The sequence below is a fragment of the Vulpes lagopus genome, chromosome 10 (genome assembly GCF_018345385.1).
Source record: "Vulpes lagopus strain Blue_001 chromosome 10, ASM1834538v1, whole genome shotgun sequence".
Lineage (NCBI taxonomy): Eukaryota > Metazoa > Chordata > Mammalia > Carnivora > Canidae > Vulpes > Vulpes lagopus.
In genome coordinates, this window is record NC_054833.1 from 21,160,054 (window position 1) to 21,180,199 (window position 20,146).

The 20,146-nt window shown below is 53.6% G+C and overlaps 1 protein-coding gene across 2 annotated transcripts in view; it reads right to left on the reverse strand.

The window, feature by feature from the left end:
* Window positions 1-960: 960 nt before the first annotated feature.
* CDYL (chromodomain Y like) overlaps window positions 961-20,146 on the reverse strand; it is a 175,394-nt gene continuing 156,208 nt past the window's right edge. For both annotated transcript variants that reach the window (XM_041770828.1, XM_041770829.1), the window contains exons 3-7: window positions 19,360-19,616; window positions 18,245-18,417; window positions 12,234-12,444; window positions 3,512-3,655; window positions 961-2,619 (exon numbers count right to left, since the gene is read on the reverse strand). In XM_041770828.1, the coding sequence (XP_041626762.1) occupies window positions 2,461-2,619; window positions 3,512-3,655; window positions 12,234-12,444; window positions 18,245-18,417; window positions 19,360-19,616 (944 nt within the window). In that variant the 3' untranslated portion in view covers window positions 961-2,460. The remainder of the gene's footprint in view (window positions 2,620-3,511; window positions 3,656-12,233; window positions 12,445-18,244; window positions 18,418-19,359; window positions 19,617-20,146) is intronic.

Here is a 20,146-nt window from a genome sequence, read left to right on the forward strand (position 1 = left end):
GCAGAGAGAGACAGAGTAGCAGAGACACAGGCAGGGAGAAGCAGGCTCCATGCAGAGAGCCCGACATGGGACTCGATCCTGCGTCTCCAGGATGGCGCCCTGGGCTGCAGGAGGCGCTAAACCGCTGCGCCACCGGGGCTGCCCATGATGAATCCTACGTGCACTTGCTAGATCCCGTCACGTTCTCCTCGAAGTGGAACCAGTTTAGACTCCCGCCGCTCTGAAAGACAGCATCTCCTGCCACCTTCACCGACACGGGGCACAAGCTTAAGGATTTAAAGTAGCAGTTCTTCCTCCTGTTTGGGCTCGACTCGTGCGCCAGAAGTCGGAACACGAACGTTTTGCTTCAGAGAAGACAGAATGTGGTCAACGTGGCCCAGAGGTTGCAAAATCCAGGAGGATGTAGTCAGGTCTCTACCTGGAGGGAACCTGGCTGAATCAGTTCCCTCTTTGTAAATTCTAGGAAACACACAGTACGGGGTTGCCGCCAGAATCCTGGTTTGGCCACACCGACCCAGGTGGGAAGCCTGGTCCTCCCCCTACGTCGGGTGTTTCAGACTTCACGTTCTCTAACAGGAATGAAAACGCCCACATTGTGGGTTTGGGCAGAGAAGGACTAAGTTCTAAGCCTCTTAATGCTAAATTAGTCACCGAGGCTTACAGGAGACACAACGTATGAATTTCAGAAACAGGCAGGAGTCAGCCATGTACTCAGCAATGTGCACCCGACACAGGAGTGAGGACATGGGGACAAAGCCCAAGAAGCGGCAGCTTGGGGACAGTGCAATGGGCATGACTGGAAGGACGGTATCTGTCACCTTCCGGCTCCTCTCCGGGCACGGTCCACAGGTGTTCCTAACCCTCCAGCCTGTACGGATGCCCACGTGCGTATCCCATGAAAATGACTGCACATCCCACGAGAAACTTCGGGAGTGAAGAACGAGACAAACGTTTCAAATGTGTTAAGAAATATTAGTTTTATTTAACCAGTTTTCACAGCTGAATATTTATTCTATAAAAACTTTACAGATTGTACAGTTTATTATATATAGTTCAAACTACTGAACGAAAAAGTAGGTCCCACAGATGCAAAAATACTGCACCAACCAATCCAAGGTAAAGGCAGATTTACACACTGTACAGCTCTCCACGTGGCCGGGAGGTGGTCGGTTCTAAGTATAAACTTCCAAACTGTACAAAAATAAGGTTTTGATTTTATTTCATTCTTCATACATTCAATATGATTGCAAGCCCAGAAGCCTAACTAATAATAGGCGTCTGTTATCAGGAATCAGTCCCCACTCCTGAAAGGAATGTGAATGTCTATTTACACAGGGCACTCTTGGACACCACACTGTACTCCGCATATTGCGTAGACATGAAAGCAGAGACCGGGAACATTAAACAATGAATATAAGGTAGTTTTTTTTTTTTTCTTTTAAAAGGAGTTTCTGCATTTAATAGTGTGCCAAAAGAATTTTAACTTATTAAATAAAATATATTCTAAGTGAACCTAAAAATTACACTTTATAAACATAAAAATACTTTTTTTTGGTGTAATACATCAATCATATCTGCAAATAGAAAAACCAAAACTGTATATAAAGTAGTATTTCTCACCCAGCAACAAGAAGCACTTATGTAGTTATTTTTCAAAAGGGTCAGAAAAACTCTTTAAAATCCACTAAGATTAACTTATAACTTAGATATTCATACTTAAGCTATTCAGTGATTCACTAATACTGCAAAACAAGCTTTCTTCTGGAGAGACAGTGGTTTCTTCATGTTAACTGGGTAAGAACTGGACATATGAAAAAGGAAGAATCAATGGATTTTCCAGCATGAATCCTAAGTGTACTTCAGTTTAAGGGTATGTTCGTCAGTGGGTTTTTCATCAGAAATACTTATCCTACACGATAAGTCTTACTTCTGATTCAGGACATTCCATCTCTGAGGTATCTGTACCTTTCTGGAGACAAAGGCACATCTCAGATCTTTCTGTATCTCTAACTGGGGCAGGGGAGATGAGGCTGGCTAACACCTCTTTAGATTCTGTGTTCTAGAAGGAAAAAAGATAAGGAAAACAAACATTATTCCAGACTTTTCTGCCACCCAAAACCAGCAAAACACACTTCGTTTCTTTTTTTATACAGTACTAGCTAAAGATAACAAAAATTAGAGCTTCAAAGAGCAGTCTAGAGCTCACCATTATACTTTTATACTTGTGTGTATATTAAGTATAAAATAATGACGTTTGGACAAAGGAGCTTTGTAGTTATTTATTTTAAAGTTACAGTACTTAAAAACTCCTTGATAATAAATAGCTTGGATGTTGCAAGTCCTGCTTCCAAGCGTGAGCTAAAAGTGAACTTGTTTCGGGCGGTGAGGATGGAGAAGGGCAACCTGGCACCGCAGATGTCCTGCTCTATAATTCCAGTGTCACCAGCAGGCACCTGCCAATCAGAACTCATCAATCTTCCTCTGCAGGTACTTCAGCATGGAGTCCATCCCCTGGGCCGAGCCCCAGATCTTCTTCAGCACTTCACACTCCCTCTCGTTGGCCTGCTCCAGCTCCATCTTCATGTTACAGCGCACAAGGGCTTTGGATTCTTCCAGCACCTGGACCAAACGATGAGCAGTGAGTCAGCAAGGGTGCGCGTCCGCAAGCACTGGCTCTATTTGTCCCCACATTGATGGATGCACTTATCACACTTGAGTAATTGCCTGTTAAAGCCTTATAAAGGCCACCAGTTTTTCTCAGCGCGTATCGGGTCTGAGCTAGGTCTGACGTACGCTCACACTAGGGACCAGGCAAATTCTCAACTTCGAAACAGCCACTGAGCTACATCCGGAGAGCTACGTTTCTCGTACCTTGGCACCTCTGCACTGAGACCGAGCAGCCCGGGTCCCCTGGTGCTGCTGCAGGGCTGGCCCCTGGGCGGACGTCAGCTCTTGGGATGCTCAGTGAGCACTCCACCAATCCCTGCTCGGGGATTTGCTGACCGAAATGCAGTACCAGTAACGAGGGCTGTTATGTCAGGGCGAGTCTAGGTGGGAGTCCTGTCAACTGATATTAAATAACATTTCATCTCATAAGGTGCTAAATGCAGTTCTGTTACAAGGCTGAGTATTACCCAATGGATTAAACCAAAGCTCACACCTGCCGTAAGGGACAGGGGAGCAGACATGGTCATGGAGAAAAGCTCTAGAAACAGAAGGAACTATACTGATGATGTTTATAGAGTTTTCTAGGACATTTTGAAGTTACTAAATCTGACTGAAATGCATCCCTTTCATTCCTAGGCACCTGCAACTGGGAGGTAAGGCAAGCACATGTGCAAAGTGGCATCAGCCTCCACTCTGGCAGCATCTCACATGCAGACGGCTGAGCGGAAGCAGAGGTCGGGGCCTCAGAAGACACCGTTACATGTGCGAGTTCCCTGGGGGAAAGGTCAGAGTAAAAAGAAGAAAAAAAAAAGGTAACGTGTGTAAGAGAATGAATTCCACCTACAACTGGATTACAGGAGGCGAGCTCCTTGATGCGAACCATGACCTCCTGGGTGAAGGTCCCTGGCCAAAACACCTGGGACACCAGGCCTTTGCCGCATGCCTCCTGCGCCGTCAGCTTCCGTCCACTGAGCAACATTTCATTTGCCTGAAAGCAAGAAGAGTGGATACTGGTGTGAGATGTGAGTGAGAGGCAGGCGGACAAGACCCGGCCTGAAAATTCATCTAAGAGCATATTCAAAGTGAGGACGGGTGTTTGAACGTGTGGGGCCCGGTAGGCACGCGCTGCACTTCCTCCCTGGTTCCATCTAAGGAGCACTGTTCTGCAGCCCACGCACCGAGAATAAACCCAACGAGGCATGAGTGACTACGCACGACAGGTAATATACTAAATGGCAATTGAAAAAAAAAGGTAAAAGGCTTATTTTATGATGTAATACAAAATCACGTGGGCATGACCAAGAAATCTCCCTTAGAGAAGGTGTCCTTTTTTATTTTTTTCCAAGATTTTATTTATTCGACAGAGAGCGAGAGAGCAAGTGCGCGCAGAGGCAGAGGGAGAAGCAGGCTTCCCGCTGAGCAGGGAGCTGGGTGCAGGACTCGATCCCAGGACCCTGGGATCACGACCTGAGCCGAAGGCAGATGCCCAACTGACTGAGTCCCTAGGGGTCCAGGTCAACTTGTCGTCAGCCTGAAGCTACTGGCGGGCCCCTCTCCAGTTGCCTCTTCCTTCGCAGCAGCAGCCCACATGTGAAGTCATTTAATACACAAAACAGTATCCTGGGAAACTGAGGCATAAGCAAAGCTAGAAAATTTGTAGTTTTAGGGATCTAAATCAGTTACTACTCGGTATTTTCTAGATCTGAGAGAGGCCAATGGAGACTTCTCAGTATTCACTGACAATGTCCTAAGGGCAGTGAATGTTTCTGCTGGAGTATGACTTGGCCACATTTTACCACTTGGATGTTACAGAAACTATTCAGCACCTGAATGCATCCAAAATGACCACTACTGTAGGCTTCCTAGAAGGGTCTGACTAGGGCGTGGGTGGCTCTGCTGCTTGGGTGTCTGTCTTCGGTTCAGGTCATGATCCCAGGGTCCTGGGGTTGAGTCCCGTGTGGGGCTCGTGCTCAGGGGGGAGTCTGCTGCTCCCTCTCTCCACCCCCCTCTGCCCTGTTCTCTCTCTCTCAAATAAGTACAGAAAATCTTGTTTTTTCTTTTTTAAAAGAAGGGTCTGACTATAATTATTTCAAATGGCTCAGTTGAGGAAATATTTGTTTTTGCATAAAAGAAGTATATATGGACACGTGTGTATGTGCACGTACATGAAACTGATCTTAACTTTGTCCTGGATTCTATTTCACTTAGAGTCTCAACACGATGTGCGTAGATTTTCTCTCATTCAAATCACAGGCTCACGGATAACCAAAATAGGGAGAAAACCTAAGTGACAAGGATAGGTTCTGATCCGATGTGACAATTCCCCGACTGCTAACCTCAAACACTCGGAAGATCACGATGAGGGCCTGACCATAATCTACTGGGCTTCAGGTAAAGCACACTCTTGGGACGTGACCTTCCTTTTCCAAAAGAGGTAAATATATTGTTATGGGAAGGCCTTACGGTTACTCAAGTATCCCTCTCAGTCGACCTGTGCGTCCCCCGTAAATGCATCAAGACGTTTTCTGCACATGAAATGCACAGTGTGGACGGCACCCAAGGAAAAAGAGCAGGTAAAGCAAGCGTCCGGGCTCGCTCACTACCCTTGTAACGCAGGCAGAGGACGGAAAGCAGGGCGGAGAGCTGGGTCCCCACGAGGACTGCAAGGTCCGTGACACTCATGACTTATTTTGGCCCCAACGTGGATCTGTTATTTGTGCCAAGTCTCGAACAAAGTCATGAATGTTTGAACAGTCTGGAGATGTTCTACTCGAAAACCTGTGTGCGGAACACCCTCTTCTCAACGAAAAGGTCTAAACAATGTGTTTAGAAATCCGACTTAACCTTGCTGTTAGCTGGTAAGATAGTTCTCCTGAAGACAGATCTAAATGCCTCGAGGAAGAGGGACAGGAGCGCTCACACAATGACTGGGTGGGAAGTGCTCACTGGTTTTCCTAAGTTGTGCTTCTTTTACTCACAACACACAGTGAAGACAACACCAGATTATGTCACTTAAGACCAGCTCGGACCACAGGGTCTTGGCTCAGGCGGGGGATGCGAACGGGAGCCGGTTGAGAGTGGGGCGTGGGGAGGGAGTCTCCTTCACGGGTTCCCTCTCCGCCCCTCTATGGGGCTGCCCCCACCCTGCCGCCTCTCTGAATACTGCTCTTTGCCCCCTGGAGGTAGAACAGAGCCCTACCCCGTCCCCCAGCCCTTTCCTGTCCCCAGGCCCGTCCTGTGCTAGCCAGCCGGGCCACCAGAGCAGTCAGTTCCGCCACGCGGTGAGCGGTCACTGCCCCAGGTCCTCCTCCCAGAGCCGGGCTAACTCCACGGCCGCTGTCCCCGGAGTCTTCCCCTCCTCAGTCTGCTCTGTTCTACGTGCAGGACAAGAGGGCGTTTCTGACTTTACCCAAGAGCACAAAAGTAGGACCGACTCCAGGTTGTTAACGTTCCTCGTGCAAGGACAGGGAGGGAGCTGGTTTAAGTTACAGGTCAACGGGTAAGACCGTAAGATCGTGGAGATCCGATGTGCACAATTTCAAGGAGCACGTGCTCGTATGCTCAACTTCCAGCAGCTTGAGCACGACAGGTTTCTAACTTCTGCTCGAGAAACGGATTTGCAAAGATCCGGTCACGGGAGGTTCACTGGCTGCCTTTTGGTTCCAGGATGGCCTAGTGTTTGTAAGAAGTTCTAATGGGACTCCCCAGACAGCCGAGTGAGAGACGCCGGAGAAGAGCAGGGGCCCCTTTTCCTTCGGCCGGAAAGGCCACACAGGAGGTGTGGTGGGGAGACCCGACCACCTGGGGAGCTCCGGGCCCTCGAGCCCAGAGCCGCAGCCTCTCCGGGGGCCCGCCGGAGCAAGAGCTGCCAGCTGCGTCAGCGGGGCCCCAGCTCGGTGAATGCGGCGCGCCCCGAAAGCTTCCTGGGGACGGGGCGCAGCAAGCTCCAGAAGAGCAGTCCGGCCTGTGGCGAGGCTCCGCAGCTCGCTCGGGGCAGGCCCTCCTGGGCCGGGACGGGGCTTGGCCCATGTAGAGCGCGACACGCCCTGTGCCGAGCCCACCTGCCGGGGCCTTGCCTGGGCTGCCGGGAGCTCGCGCGCACCAGAGGCTCAGGGAGGGCCTTCCCCGCAGGGTCACCTTCCACGGGCTCACAGAGGGACCTTCCCCGGGGGGTCACCTTCCACGGGCTCACAGAGGGACCTTCCCCGGGGGGTCACCTTCCACGGGCTCACAGAGGGACCTTCCCCGCAGGGTCACCTTCCACGGGCTCACAGAGGGACCTTCCCCGGGGGGTCACCTTCCACGGGCTCACAGAGGGACCTTCCCCGCAGGGTCACCTTCCATGGGGCTCACTGAGGGACCTTCCCTGGGGGGTCACCTTCCACGGGCTCACAGAGGGACCTTCCCCGCAGGGTCACCTTCCACGGGCTCACAGAGGGACCTTCCCCGGGGGGTCACCTTCCATGGGGCTCACTGAGGGACCTTCCCCGGGGGGTCACCTTCCACGGGCTCACAGAGGGACCTTCCCCGGGGGGTCACCTTCCACGGGCTCACAGAGGGCCTTCCCCGGGGGGTCGGTCACCTTCCCCGGGCTCACGGAGGGCCTTCCCCGGGGGGTCGGTCACCTTCCACGGGCTCACAGAGGGCCTTCCCCGGGGGGTCGGTCACCTTCCCCGGGCTCACGGAGGGCCTTCCCTGGGCCCTTCCATGAGAGCCGTCCGGGCGTGACGCAGGCCGGCGGCATCAGTTGTCCCCCACAGGGAGGCCCGAGTCTGCAGTTTTCGAGCGGACTCTCCGCTCCCCGCTCTTGCTCCGGGCAGGGTTTCTCGGCGGGCGCTGGAGGCACCGGGCCCGAGAGCCCCGAGGTGGGAGCTGGTCCTGTGACCGGCGTCGCCTCAGTGGGACGGTCGGGCCCCCGGACCCCGGCGGCCGCCTGTGGGGAGGGGGCGACGGGACACACCGCCCCGTGGGAACCCTGCACCCCGGGAGGCCACCAGGCGGTCGGGAGGGGCGCGTCTCGCAGACCGTCGGGTGAGGCAGGCGTCCGTCCGTCCGTCCGCCGTCCCGCTCGCCACCGTCCAGCCCGGAGCAGACCCCGGCCCAAGGGCTCCAGTTCCAGGAGGTCTCTGGTCTCTGCCCGAACTGCGTGTAAGCGTCAGGCTGGGAGTGCCCCGCGGCCGGCTCCTGCGTCTGCGTGACTCGGGCGTCGGCCCGGCTCCCGCGGCCTGGGCACGGAGCCCCTCCACTTCCATCTCCAGCGAGGCCTCAGGACGCGCAGGACGCTTTCAGCCCGCTCCGGAGTCTCTACGACCAGTGAACTGCTAGCAAGCAGCCTACCACGGTAGTGACTCAGAAGGGACCTGACGTACTTGCCCTGAGGACGACTCTGCTGCCAGCCCCGGGGGGACCCGACAGGCGGGCGCCCACCCTGCACCCGCACAACACGGAGCCCTCCCCGGGGCGGACGCATGTGCCTGCCGGTCGCTGCTGGCCGGGGGCTCGGGGACGGCCCCTCTGGGGCCCCCCCACAGCCACGCCCGCTCCGGGGCGCCTGTGCACCGGGGGCACCACTCCTCACCTCACCCTCAGCCCAGTCCGCCTCCTCCCTGCCCCGCCAAGATGCTGACCCGGTGGGCGGCCTGCCCAACCCCCAGCCTCTGCTTCCAGGAACACTAACCCGTCCCGAGTGGGAATGGGAGAGAGAGGGGACGAGGGGGCTTCGGGGCAAGCTCGCTCCCGGGCTGCCCGGCGACCGCCCCCCTCACGGGCCAGCAGAGCACCCGGGGTGCCCGGCACTGGTGGGGGCTCAAGCGCTAAAACCCTCGCGGGTGCGGGACAGCAGCTGCTCTTTGTCACTGATGCAGGCAGAGGGGCTCCGGGGTAGCAAGAAGGCAGAGAAGGCGCAGATCCAGACCCACGCTTATCATCTGGTGGTCAAGCTGCAGACAAGGTCAGCCACCAGGAGGGTCTGTTGGGCTGCGTGGGGAGGGGCGGGCGGAGGAGGTCCTTAAACCAGGCATAGGGACTTCAGGCGGACACCCCAAGCTGAACCGCACACTCCTGCGCCCTCTGTCCCCAGGGGAACAAGCGCTGCCATCTGGCTGGAGACGACGCAGAGCCCTCCCCCTGCAAGACGGCCCACTCCCCCGAAGTCCTGCCCTGCCTCCCCTCCCGGCCGCTAGGCCTGTCACCTGCTTCCTCCGTCCCAGGAGCTGCACGAAGACACAAGGGTGCCGGACTCAGAGCCAGGACACAGGGCTGGAGCTCTGCTGGGATACAAGGTTTACCTCCCTGGCAAGCGTCTGGCAGATGGTGTGACCCTGCTCCTGGGGGCGGGGGGGGGGTGCTGGTCCCCAGGCCAGGTGGAGCTGAAGTGTCAGAGCTGCCGAGCCGCCGGCCGAGCGGGTGGGACCAGATGCCTCAGGGAGCCCGGGGCACGCGCCAGAGATGACCAGGGCAGGCCCCCGGGCTTCTGAGCCGGGCTGCGCTGCTCACGGCAGAGAAGAGCGTGTCTTTTAGGAAACAACTGTGAAGTGCTTCCTGAGCCCGGGCGGAGGCGGACACCCAGCCACGGGACCCACGACCACACGTCGGAAACGTCGGCCGAGAGCCGTCCCATCGGGCCTGCCCTGGTAGGGCGCGCACCCGGGATAAGGCACACACGGCCCAGGGCAGGGTGGGCACACGGGCGGCTGGCCCAGGCCCCCGCCTCGGCTCCCACCTGCGGCCGTTCGGGGAGTCCTGACGAGCAAGCGGGGTTCGTGGGTGGGCTGGCTCAGTCCGGGGGGTGCAAGCTGAAACAGGGGCGGCGAGGGCCCTGGAGCCTCCGTGGGCAGGGGCTGGACCAGACAGTGACGGAGAAAAACACTCCAGAGCGGATGTGCCGGACCAGCTGGCGTGGAAGGAGAAGCGCATCCAAATCGGGACACGGTGCCCGAGGGCAGCGGCGACAGCCTGGCTGGCTGCTCAGGGGCCTGGGAGGCTGGGGGCCCGGGGGCCCGGCCTGTGGTGGCTGTGGACACGGCTGTGTCACACCGGCGACCCCCGCGGCGGGAGGAGCAGTCCCGGCCGCTGGCTGCCCCGCGCGGGTCTGACGCACACGCAGGGGTCCATGCGCTCGGGTGCACTGAGGCTGATTCAGTCGCTGTCACCGCAGAACAGCCAGCCTCCGGCCAGACGCCGATGCCGAGCCGCCTGCTTGGCAACGCTCCTGGGGAGACCAGCTGGTGGGCCACGTGGCGGCCGCCGACTGTTCTCACGGGAACAGATGCCTACTGTAGTCCGGGCTTGTCCTCCTGCCCGAGGTCCTCACGAGGACCATGCTCCGAGGCTCGCAGGGGGCCCAGTGTGCAGGCAGGGGCAGGCCAGGCCAGAGGACGGGGGACCAGGCCCAGGGCCCGGGGGTCCTCTGGCCACCGGAGCTGGGGACAGTCTGAGGGGCAGGCGGGGAACCGGCTTGGGGGCGGCACCCTCTCCCGAGCGACGGTGTACACAGGGCGTCACAGACCTTGCCGCGGTACCATGTCCCTGACCAGAACACTCGGGACTGGGCAACAAGGGGTGGGAGCAGGCCGGGGGCACCTGCCACTGCCCCTGCGCCCCACCTGTGATCCGAGGGCCCCCGTGCCTCCTGCCGCTGAGACTGGGCTCCGCAGGTCCCCAAGGGGCACACACGGCCAGCGGACGCAGCAAGGGTCCCAGGGAACTTAAGGCTAGGACGCTCCCTGGGCCTGTGCTGCCTGCTGGGGACGTCCTGGTGCTCCCTGGCCCAGCCGTGGCCACGGGGCACGAGGGCAGCTCCTCGGCAGTGGTGGGGCGGGGGGGACACCTGTGTTCCCCACACAGCATGGCCACTGGGGCTGCCAGGGGCGGCTGGGGGGAGACGACAAGGATGGGGTGGCTACTGGAGCTATGTGGGTCCACTCAACTCCTGCCTCTTTCCTCTACGCTTCCTGCCAGACTTACGGAAGGATTATAAAGGCAGCACGGAGACCATACATACACCCTTTACCCAGCACTGTCTCTAACGTTAACGTCTCACATGACCTCTTACAACGAACAAAACCGGAAAGCGACTGTCAGCATGGTACTGAGTCGAGCCACAAACCGTCTGCAAAGTTCGACTGTCTTCCTAGAAAAGTCCTTCCTCTGACCCAAAAGCACGTGGGACACCCCATGGTGTGCACAGGTGCTGGGCCCCTCCGTCCCCTCCAGGGTGGGGCGGCGCCCAGGTCTCTGACCGAGCAGCTCTCTGGAAGGGCCCTGCTCACAGTCCAAAGACTGTCGCCGTCCGGGCCTGTCCAGTGCTCTCTCCAGGCTGGACGCAGGTGATGCCCACCTGGCAGGACTGGTGGACTGATGCTGTGTCATCCTCGTTGCAGCAGGTTGGGGCTGAAGACGGGCCTTATTTCTGGGAACTCCGAGCCCTTAGTAAGGTGGTGCCTGCCAGGCTCCTCTACTGTAAAGTTGCGATTGTTCCCACCGCAGATAAGGAGAGGATGCAAGTAGCCGTGTTCTCATCATACGCTTACCCGCTAACTGACATCCAGGCGGTTCTCGCCCACTACAGTCATCAGTGGCTAATCCCTGTCCTCCACATCTTGCCCTGGGAAGAGGGCCCCGAACAATGCGTATGAAAGGTGGATAGGAAAGGCCAAACGGTGGACTGTGATGGACACGGGGAAGTGCCACTGAGGCCCATCCAGGGGACGCTGTGCTGTCCCAGCTGGTGGGAGAGCTGTCAGCAGCCAGCCACCATCAGCTCCTTCGGGGACGTCCCCTGCTGCAGAGTTGCCTCGTCCACGGTCACGACACTCTTCCCGGGCAGCCCACACTTGGCGGTGATGGACATAAAGGAACCAGCCATTTCAGTCCACTGTGGGACAACCGTGACAAGGCCGTACGTGCTCTAGGGATCCCCACAGGTGGCCCAAGCTTCGCTGGCCACCCTGCCCGCAGGCGCAGACCATCTGATATTTCTCCACCATGCCAAAGTCCACACCTCAGTGTGGGCTTGTGGAGACCCCAACCCAAGACACCACCACTTGCCCTACTTCAAGGAGTAAGAAATACAATGTATGTAACTGCTTGAAAAAAATCAAAAGCTACAAACACTCTTATCATGGATAGATTAAATAGTTAAAAAGATAAAGCTCCACAATCACACGGGAAGACTTCTCTTATCCTGACTCACTTTGCCTTTTTTGCCTTAAAAGTACAGCTTTTAGGTTATTGGCTTTTAAGTTATCAGGCCAAGAATGGTTTGATGGCACACTCTACTGTTTGGGTTACAAACTGGGTATTTACTACGAGTGCCTATCAGTGCTCACCGAGTAAAGTCCTTCTCTAGGAAATGATGCAATGTGTCCATAAATGTTCTATGAACCAAAATATGAAAATCCATGATTTCATGAAGAATATGAGTTAATGAACAGAACTGAACCACAAGTGCATTTGATAGAAGTCCCCACAAAAATGACACCCTGTATATATTTAGAAAACCAACGACCAAACTAGATTTCCTCAGGAAGTTTTCTAGAATAATTTTTAAAAATAGAGATACTCACAGATGCTCCTCCCATAATCTTGGGAAACATAACGGTGGAACAGCCATCTGGACTCTGTCCGAAGGTAGTATAGGGTGTTTGAAACCAAGCCTTTTCATTGGCCCAAACCACATCACAAAGAGGCAATATGGAGGCTCCTAGTCCAATGGCTGGGCCATTTACTGCTACAATAATAGGCTTCTTAAACTGAATGAAAGTATTCACGAAGTTTCTAAAATGAAAAATAAATGGGAAATTACTCAAAACATCGTGTATCTGAGCAACAGAAAAATCTACTATTATAAAGTTCAATAAACCAAGAGGTGAACTATAGAGATCGGTACGAGCTGAGGTTCGCTGAAGGCCTTCTCCCGGAAGCAGGCCACGGACTTATTGACCGTGTAAGGGCCCAGAGGTGTCCTGGATGCTTTGAGAGGGTGGCTACAGGACCTGTATGAAGACTGTGGGTGAAGTCCAGTCAGAGGCTGCTCTTGGATTTGCAGCTGGCGCTCGGGCTCCAGGGCCAATCCATCTTTCTCTTCAACCTTTCTTCCTTTTAAGACATAAGGAGCCCAATAAACACTGTGGGCTTCTGATGACCAATCTAGAACTCTCCCAAAGGAAACCTGGCACAGGGCCTACCAAGACTGTCTGGTGTTGAGCAACGACTAGGAGGTTGGGGTTAGGACCCATGGCGTCTGGGTCTGGACTTGGTACGTAATTTCAGACAACTCACTATTTGGAAACACCAGAGATTTCTGGAGTGTATCCAGAATTAGATGGAATGACTCGGGGGTGCTAAACCAAGAAACGTCCAGGCTAGTGTAAGACAGGAGATCCAAGGAAGAACAGCAAGCAGCAGAGACCCATGCCTGTGCGCCACTGTGTACCCACTGTGTGCTGTCGACCACAATCACATCAGGGCTGGAAAGGAGAGCAAGACCAGGGGTAGGGCAGCCTTCACGGAGGATGTGCAGTTTTACAAAACCGAGCCAATGCTATTTTGGGATTTATTTTAGGATCAGACTGGAAAAGTGAGCTGCTTTTCAACTGAGGGTAGTAGGCTGGTGCCATGCCATACTGGGAACGTGCAGCTATCTTCTTCCCACTAGACTTTAACCTTATTTTCAGAGGTTGCTGCTTGTTAGGATTTAACACGGTGAAGAGGACAAACATGTACTAACAAAAACAGAAGAGAATTCCTTTAAGGCAGTCAGAGTTCTAGCTCAGAATTACAGAATTCTAAACCTGACCACCATCTTTAGGACCAGAATCAACAATCTGGTTGCTCTCTGCAATTCAGCAATTTAAAGGCTATAGCACATCTCTTCAGATTATCTCTGGAAATCATGACTCATCATCTTTTTTTTTTTTCCATGATTCAACATCTTAAATGCTCTCCCCATTTCCCCAGATAGTGACACGAGGGGTCATATATTTTTTTGGAAAGGGCAGGTTAGGAGGTTTGGGGAGCACGCGTGTGTGTGCGTGAAGAACAGAAGAGGGGACACACTGCAGAATGTGGCAGCTTGCACGCCCAGTTCCAGGGAGTGATCTCAAAGGCACCCTGCAGCCAGTGTAGACCTCAGCCCAGCCCCCAAGGTCCCCTAAGGTTTGTGGGATCTTTACATTGAGTGAGAACTGACTCATTCGAATGAATGAGTGCAGTGAGACTTTCTAAACGGGAGCCTGAGGCATTGTTAGAAAGATCACTCTGGGTTTTAATGATACAAAGAGAGCCAGACAACCTTTTAAATGGATTCTTGAAATAATGTAGACAATTTACATGAAGCTACTTCACTTGTGCCACCTCTTGAGGATTCTGGGTCAATGACATGACGGAAATACATTTTCTTTTTTTTTTTTTGGAAATACATTTTCTATGCTCAGTCTGATGACTCTGAAAAGGTCTCCATGATACAGAGCAGACGTTTTCAAAACACGTCCCCGGGTGCCCTGGAGTCGCCCTGCTTTCATCTGCCTCGTGTGGACAGGCGCCCGGTAGGAACTGCACCAGTGCTAACAACATCTGGAAACCATGAATGGGATGGCAGGGTAACATGAAAGAAATGACCACATATTGCAGTAAGAGAGTGACTTTATAGAGAAATGGTCAAAGGAATCAATCACCCCCCAGAGCAAGCGCTCCTGCTCACGTTGTATCTTGTACAGAAGAAAAAAAAAAATGCTTCTAAAATAGATACTGCAAAATCAAAGCCTGGAGAATTGTTTGAGGTTGATTCCCCACCCCCGCCCCTCAAGTTATTTTTATTTTTGCTTGGGATGATAGCTTCATTCGAAACCGGTGGCTGCTTCTGGGACACCTGAGCAAAGACCATCTTTCTTCTTTTAGAGGACACAGCGACCATTCTGACATGTGAGCTCGGAGATGTCGGAAATGAGCGTGCCCCGCCCCCGCCCCTCAAATTTGTTGTTTGAAAACAACGACAACAAACTTCATAGAAATGCTTTTCTGGGGGATCCCTGGGTGGCTCAGCGGTCTGGCGCCTGCCTTTGGCCCAGGGCGTGATCCTGGAGTCCCGGGATCGAGTCCCGCATTGGGCTCCCGGCATGGAGCCTACTTCTCCCTCCTCTTGTGTCTCTGCCTCTCTCTCTGTCTATAATAAATAAATAAACAAATAAATAAACAAATAAACAAATAGAATCTTAAAAAAAAAAAAGATGCTTTTCTGTTTAGCAGAAACTTGCAGAGCCACAAAGGCTTGGCCACGTGGGCTGCGTATGGAGCCACCCTGGGACCAGAGACAGGGAGGCAGGGGCTGCCTTCGGGCCCGGGGACACTGCCCTCGGGAGTGTGGCCTTCAAGGAGGCACCTCTGCTGCCTCCAGGGCGTCTAGAGCATGCATTCAAGCAAAACGCATGCGAGTCCAAATGTGCTCAACGCAACACACTGGATTTAAATTTCAGCTTCCTGGGAAGTGAGTGTGAACCGAGCTATCGAGGCTGTGCCGGGAATGGCACGGAAGGAAAGAGGTTATATTCTGGTCATCAGAGGAGGTGGAAAACACAACTTAACAAAAGCGAACTTCTCACCCATTCTTTGGAAAAACATTTACTACTTCACAGATGTCACCGAGAAAGTGAGAAAACCACCTCGGAACAACAGGAAACGAGGCCACTAATCGCCAGCTCCTTGCCGTGTTTCAAAGGACCTCTGCCCTCACTGTGACCGTCCGCACAGGCCTCAACGGGGAGAGGTCGCTGCCAGCTTGGCCTCCGGGTCCGGGCCGCGGTGCAAGATGCTTGCCCCCTGCGGGAGGAGCCTCCCGGTCCTTCAGTGGCTAAGAGGGAGCCACTGGTTCCCACAGACTTCCAAAGCCTCATGTTATAAATGGAGTCACAGTAACTGTGTTTTTGTCACCAATGTGCCGAATGTTTGATTCCACTGCCCCTGGTTAGGCCTGCGGCCCCGGGACCGAACTCGCTGTAGCAGGAACCCGACCGGCCCATCCGAGCCCCAGCTTCCCATTTCCCACTTCTTATGGAGGAGACTTGTCACGGGGACGTCCTTCGCCCCAAAGTTTTAAGGGATCCAAGCAACACGGCAGCAACAAATATACAGCTTTATGTGTAAAGCCCATCTTATACATATAAAAATTAATTTAAATGCAAATGAGCAAGAGCGGAGGTTAAGTGAATCTGGTATAACTAATTATTGTCACACCCTGCCAGAGTACATGAAGAGGAATTCACATTGACAAAAAAAAATCACTTTAAGAAGAACCAAGTGGGTTTCCGTAAAGTAGGATTTGGTCTTTTTGTTGGGGGTGAGGAAAGGGACAGTCTGGACAAGAAACGGGAGAGGGCACCTGTCTGATAAACTCCTGCAGTGACCTAAAGGTCCCACAAATGTGGTCTGTCCATCCATCTTTCCTGGATGTTTTCCAGTACCCACAATGGAAGCCTCAGCCACCGTCAAGGGCAATTCAGCATGGGAAGAGTGGGCCAGGCTTGGGTGGAGACAGCGAGATTTAGGAGTGGAGCTCAGGGAAGCGTCTCCAGGGAGAAATGAGCCAGAATGCAGAAGGCACTGGCTGACAAATCCAGGTCCCTTTTTACGGCAGAGCTCCTCAAATCACAGCATCATGTGTAAAGTCAGTGTGAGCTTACAGAAAACCTACAAAGTCACCGCCTGAGGCGCAATACTTTGTATTTAAAAAATGAAAATTAAAAAAAAAAATGAAAATTAGACCCACGTAGTTCATCCTAAAAGGATGGGATGGGTTAATAATCAGGAATACCTACAAGTTGTCTTAGAGGTACTGAGTCAAGTAATTGTATGTATTGATCAAGAAGGTCAATTGGAAATTGAGTCATAAAATGGTCCAGTCCAGGGCACCCTGGGGTGGCTCAGCGGTTTAGCGCCACCTTCGGCCCAGGGCGTGATCCTGGAGTCCCGGGATCGAGTCCCGCATCGGGCTCCCTGCATGGAGCCTGCTTCTCCCTCTGCCTGTGTCTCTGCCTCTCTCTCTCGGTGTCTCTCATGAATAAATAAATAAAATCTTAAAAAAAAAAGAAAAAAAGAAAAAAAAAAGATGGTCCAGTCTACTACACGTATGAAATTATGTAGGAGACCAGAGACAATACTTAGACAATACTTAGTTAGACTGTAAAACTTCAAACTGTTTTTGAAAAAACTATCATATAATAATCTGAAAAGTGGTAATGTTTAAAAAGACGAAGGAACCTGTTGTATGCATGCATGCATCTGTATACAGTGACAAAATATACGAATTTTGAAAATTTTTAACAATTTTAACAAAGGCCAAGGCAATGCCTGGACACCCCTAGGTATGGGGTTCCAGGACTCCTCTGCCCCAGTCCGCACCACCAAGACAGAACTTCCACTGATCTCGACGTGCACCTATAGGGATTGTTGGGGGTACCAGGAAGCCCTGTGCCTCCAGGGTCAGGGCACAGGATCTTAGCCACAAAGGGCCCAATAATCACCCAAAGCAGCTCAGCTTCAACCCCAAGTATCTGGGGATTTGGAGAAGATCTGACCAAGTTTACTTTGCATGTCTGTGTGTCTAAGTTCCCATCTTCTTGAACCCCATGCAAGGCAAAAGCACATGGGAGGGTTCTCAGGGGTCACTCGGGGATATGACATTTTAGGGAGGTGGGTTAAGGCAGTACAGTGGTCTTCCTGGTTGGTGACTGGGTTTCATTCACTCCAAATAAAATTAATTTCTGAATAATTAGATATTTTAAATTATCCTTACAGTTTATTCCTCACTGGAAACTATGGAAAATGAATATGTCCCTAGATAGGCTCATGGCAGCGTCAGGTGATTCTAGGGAAGCTTTTTGCAATATTATGATATGGCAGTAAAAGATCCCCAAACAGGGGATCTCTGAAGTCACACGGTTAAACGGAAAATGCAAGTTGCAAAAGAACACACAGTATAATTCCATTTGTTTAACGGAACTAAAAAGAAAAAGGCTGGGAAGACCTAAACGAATGGTGGGTCCCTGGGGGGCGGGGAACACGTGAGAGAAAGGGAACTCTCACTTTCACCCTACGGGGTCTAGTTTTATGGGTCGCTGGAGCTCGGGATGGACTTGCACAAGAAGGTGCTTGTACTAAAACACGCTTTTCATGCGATGTTATGGCACCAGCGTGTCATGTAGCCCAGCCAGTGTCTTTCAGAGTCGAGCAAACGGTAAGTCATTATGGGAAAGACAATGCATCTTTCAGGGCTGAGGACAGAACCCGCTCACGGTACCCACAACGGGCGCTCTGGCTCTGTGCTGCTGTCCACGCTGACCGCTGGAACGTTCCCTGAGCACGCGCTGGGCTCGAGCCAGCCTTGAAATCCGTGATTTGCTCAAGGCAAGCAGCACTTGACGCCAGGCCCACAGGAAAGACAGCTGATTTAATGAGTTTGGATCCCGGTGTCTCAGTGGAGGGCGGGCTTGCTGGAGCCTATTCTGGGGCGGGGGTCGGGGGTGCGGGGTACGCGAAAGGCAAGACCCTCCCAGAGCCGTGAGGAAACACCGGGTCTGCATACCTGATAGCTTCTGCCATTTTAGTGCTTTCTCTTTTCCTGTCGTCTGTTAAACGTCGTATAAAATAAATAAAGTCGAGCCCGCAGCAGAAGACGCTGCCCACCGCGCTGAGCAGCACGAGCTTGCTGTCGTCGGCGGCGGCCGTGCTCAGGGCGCTCTGGACTTCTTTCATTACCTGGAAGTCACCAGAAGTTAAAGTGGCAAAGAGTATTCTCGAGACAGAATCCTAAGAGCGTTCTGCGACCGGCCAGCCTGGCCCCAGAGGAAGCCTCTTTCCTGTAGCCAGCCTGGGAACGCTGGGGGCGGTGTGCGACAGGGACAGGTGAGGCCGAGTCACCTCCGCTTCCTGTCGCTGGGACTCTGGCGGGCGAGGCAAGGGACACAGGACTTCCACTTGGCATTTCTACAGTTCGGACAGCAGGTGGCACATTCAACCAGTTGAAAGAAACTAGGGTTCCCTGCTTTTTTTTCCCTTTTTTTTTTTTTAAACACCCGCCTGCCAGAGCTGGGACGGAAACCCCAGCAGTTTGGTGCAGAAGCACAGTAAGTGCGAGCACAGCAGCAGGGGTCGTTCTAGAAGGGCACAAGCCACTGAAAAGAGGGCACGATCCCTCTGAAGCATTTACAAATACCCAGTGAAGGGACGAAGGGACAAGGGACTCTGCAGTCTAAAGGTGTACCGGACGCCAGCCCCGAGCGGGTTGGCCACGGGGCCCGGCCAGACCTACGAACTCTTGGTTTTCTCGTCTGGAAAGCACTTGGCCTGGGCGCTCCCAGGGGGAATGAGCCACCCGCGGCGTGCAGGGCTGTAAGGACGCCCGGCGCGGGCTCCGGCACTTCCCCGGAGACCCCGAGGGTTTGTTTCTGAACGTGTGCAAGCACCGCTCCCCGGCTCCCCGGACCCGAGAGCCGACCTCGCCAGCTGCTCCCTGCGAGGAGCACGAAGGCCCCCGCTGCAGAAGGCCCTGCAGCGGGGAGCGGCGACACCGGTCCCCTGCGAGCGGGGCAGGCCAAGGGCGCAGCAGGAAGGGCGCAGAGAGCACCGGTTCGAGGCAGGCCCCGGGAATGGGCACGCGGGGAAACGCGAAGCAGGAATCGGCCAAGGAACGTGTCTCACCTCTGGGTTTAGGGAGTTATTCTCTGATGATTTTGTTGACAACAAGATGTGGGTGAAGCCATCCTGCTTCCTGACGACAATATCTCTGTATCTGTAGGCACTTTCCGTTTGCCGCACGCTGAAACGCAACCGCTTGTCAAAAGGCTGGTCTCTTCTGTCGTCAATAAATTTCCTTTTCCCGGCTGTCACTCCTGTAACAGACGTCTGTATGTTGGTCGTCCCGTTGGCTGTTAACGCGTCCATGAACGGAGACGAACCTGCCGAGAGCGTGAAATCACAGGGTCTGTGGTCTGTGGCGGCCTAGTCACCCCCGCCCCAGGGCCGCCAAAGGTCTCCTGTTAAGGGCATTTGCTTTCCTTCCAAGTCTCACAAGGAAATCACCCTCTCTTGCTTATCTCTCCTAAATAAATAAAGATGGATTGCTGAAAAGCTACAAACTTTGAGACTCTTAAAGAAAGGGACCGAGAGAGTGGGCCTCAGGAAGAGTGCCTATTCCGGGCTTGAGAAGTGGAACGCAAAAGGGAAATTGCTTCAAAACATATCATTATTGGAGCCAAAGCTCCAATATTCATTCAGCTGAAATTTCAGCTGAAATTCAGCTGAAATTTCTTTTTCTGAATGCAGCCCAGCGCCCCCTGCGGGCCCCGGGGCCCCAGCCTCTCGGGAGGGCTCCCTCCCTGCCCTGGGATGTGATGCTCTCCGCCAGCCCCTCTTACAAACAGCCTTCTAACTAGCACTTCAAGACAATTCTCTTTCCTGCCACATGAAGTGTTGTGCTACTTCTCCC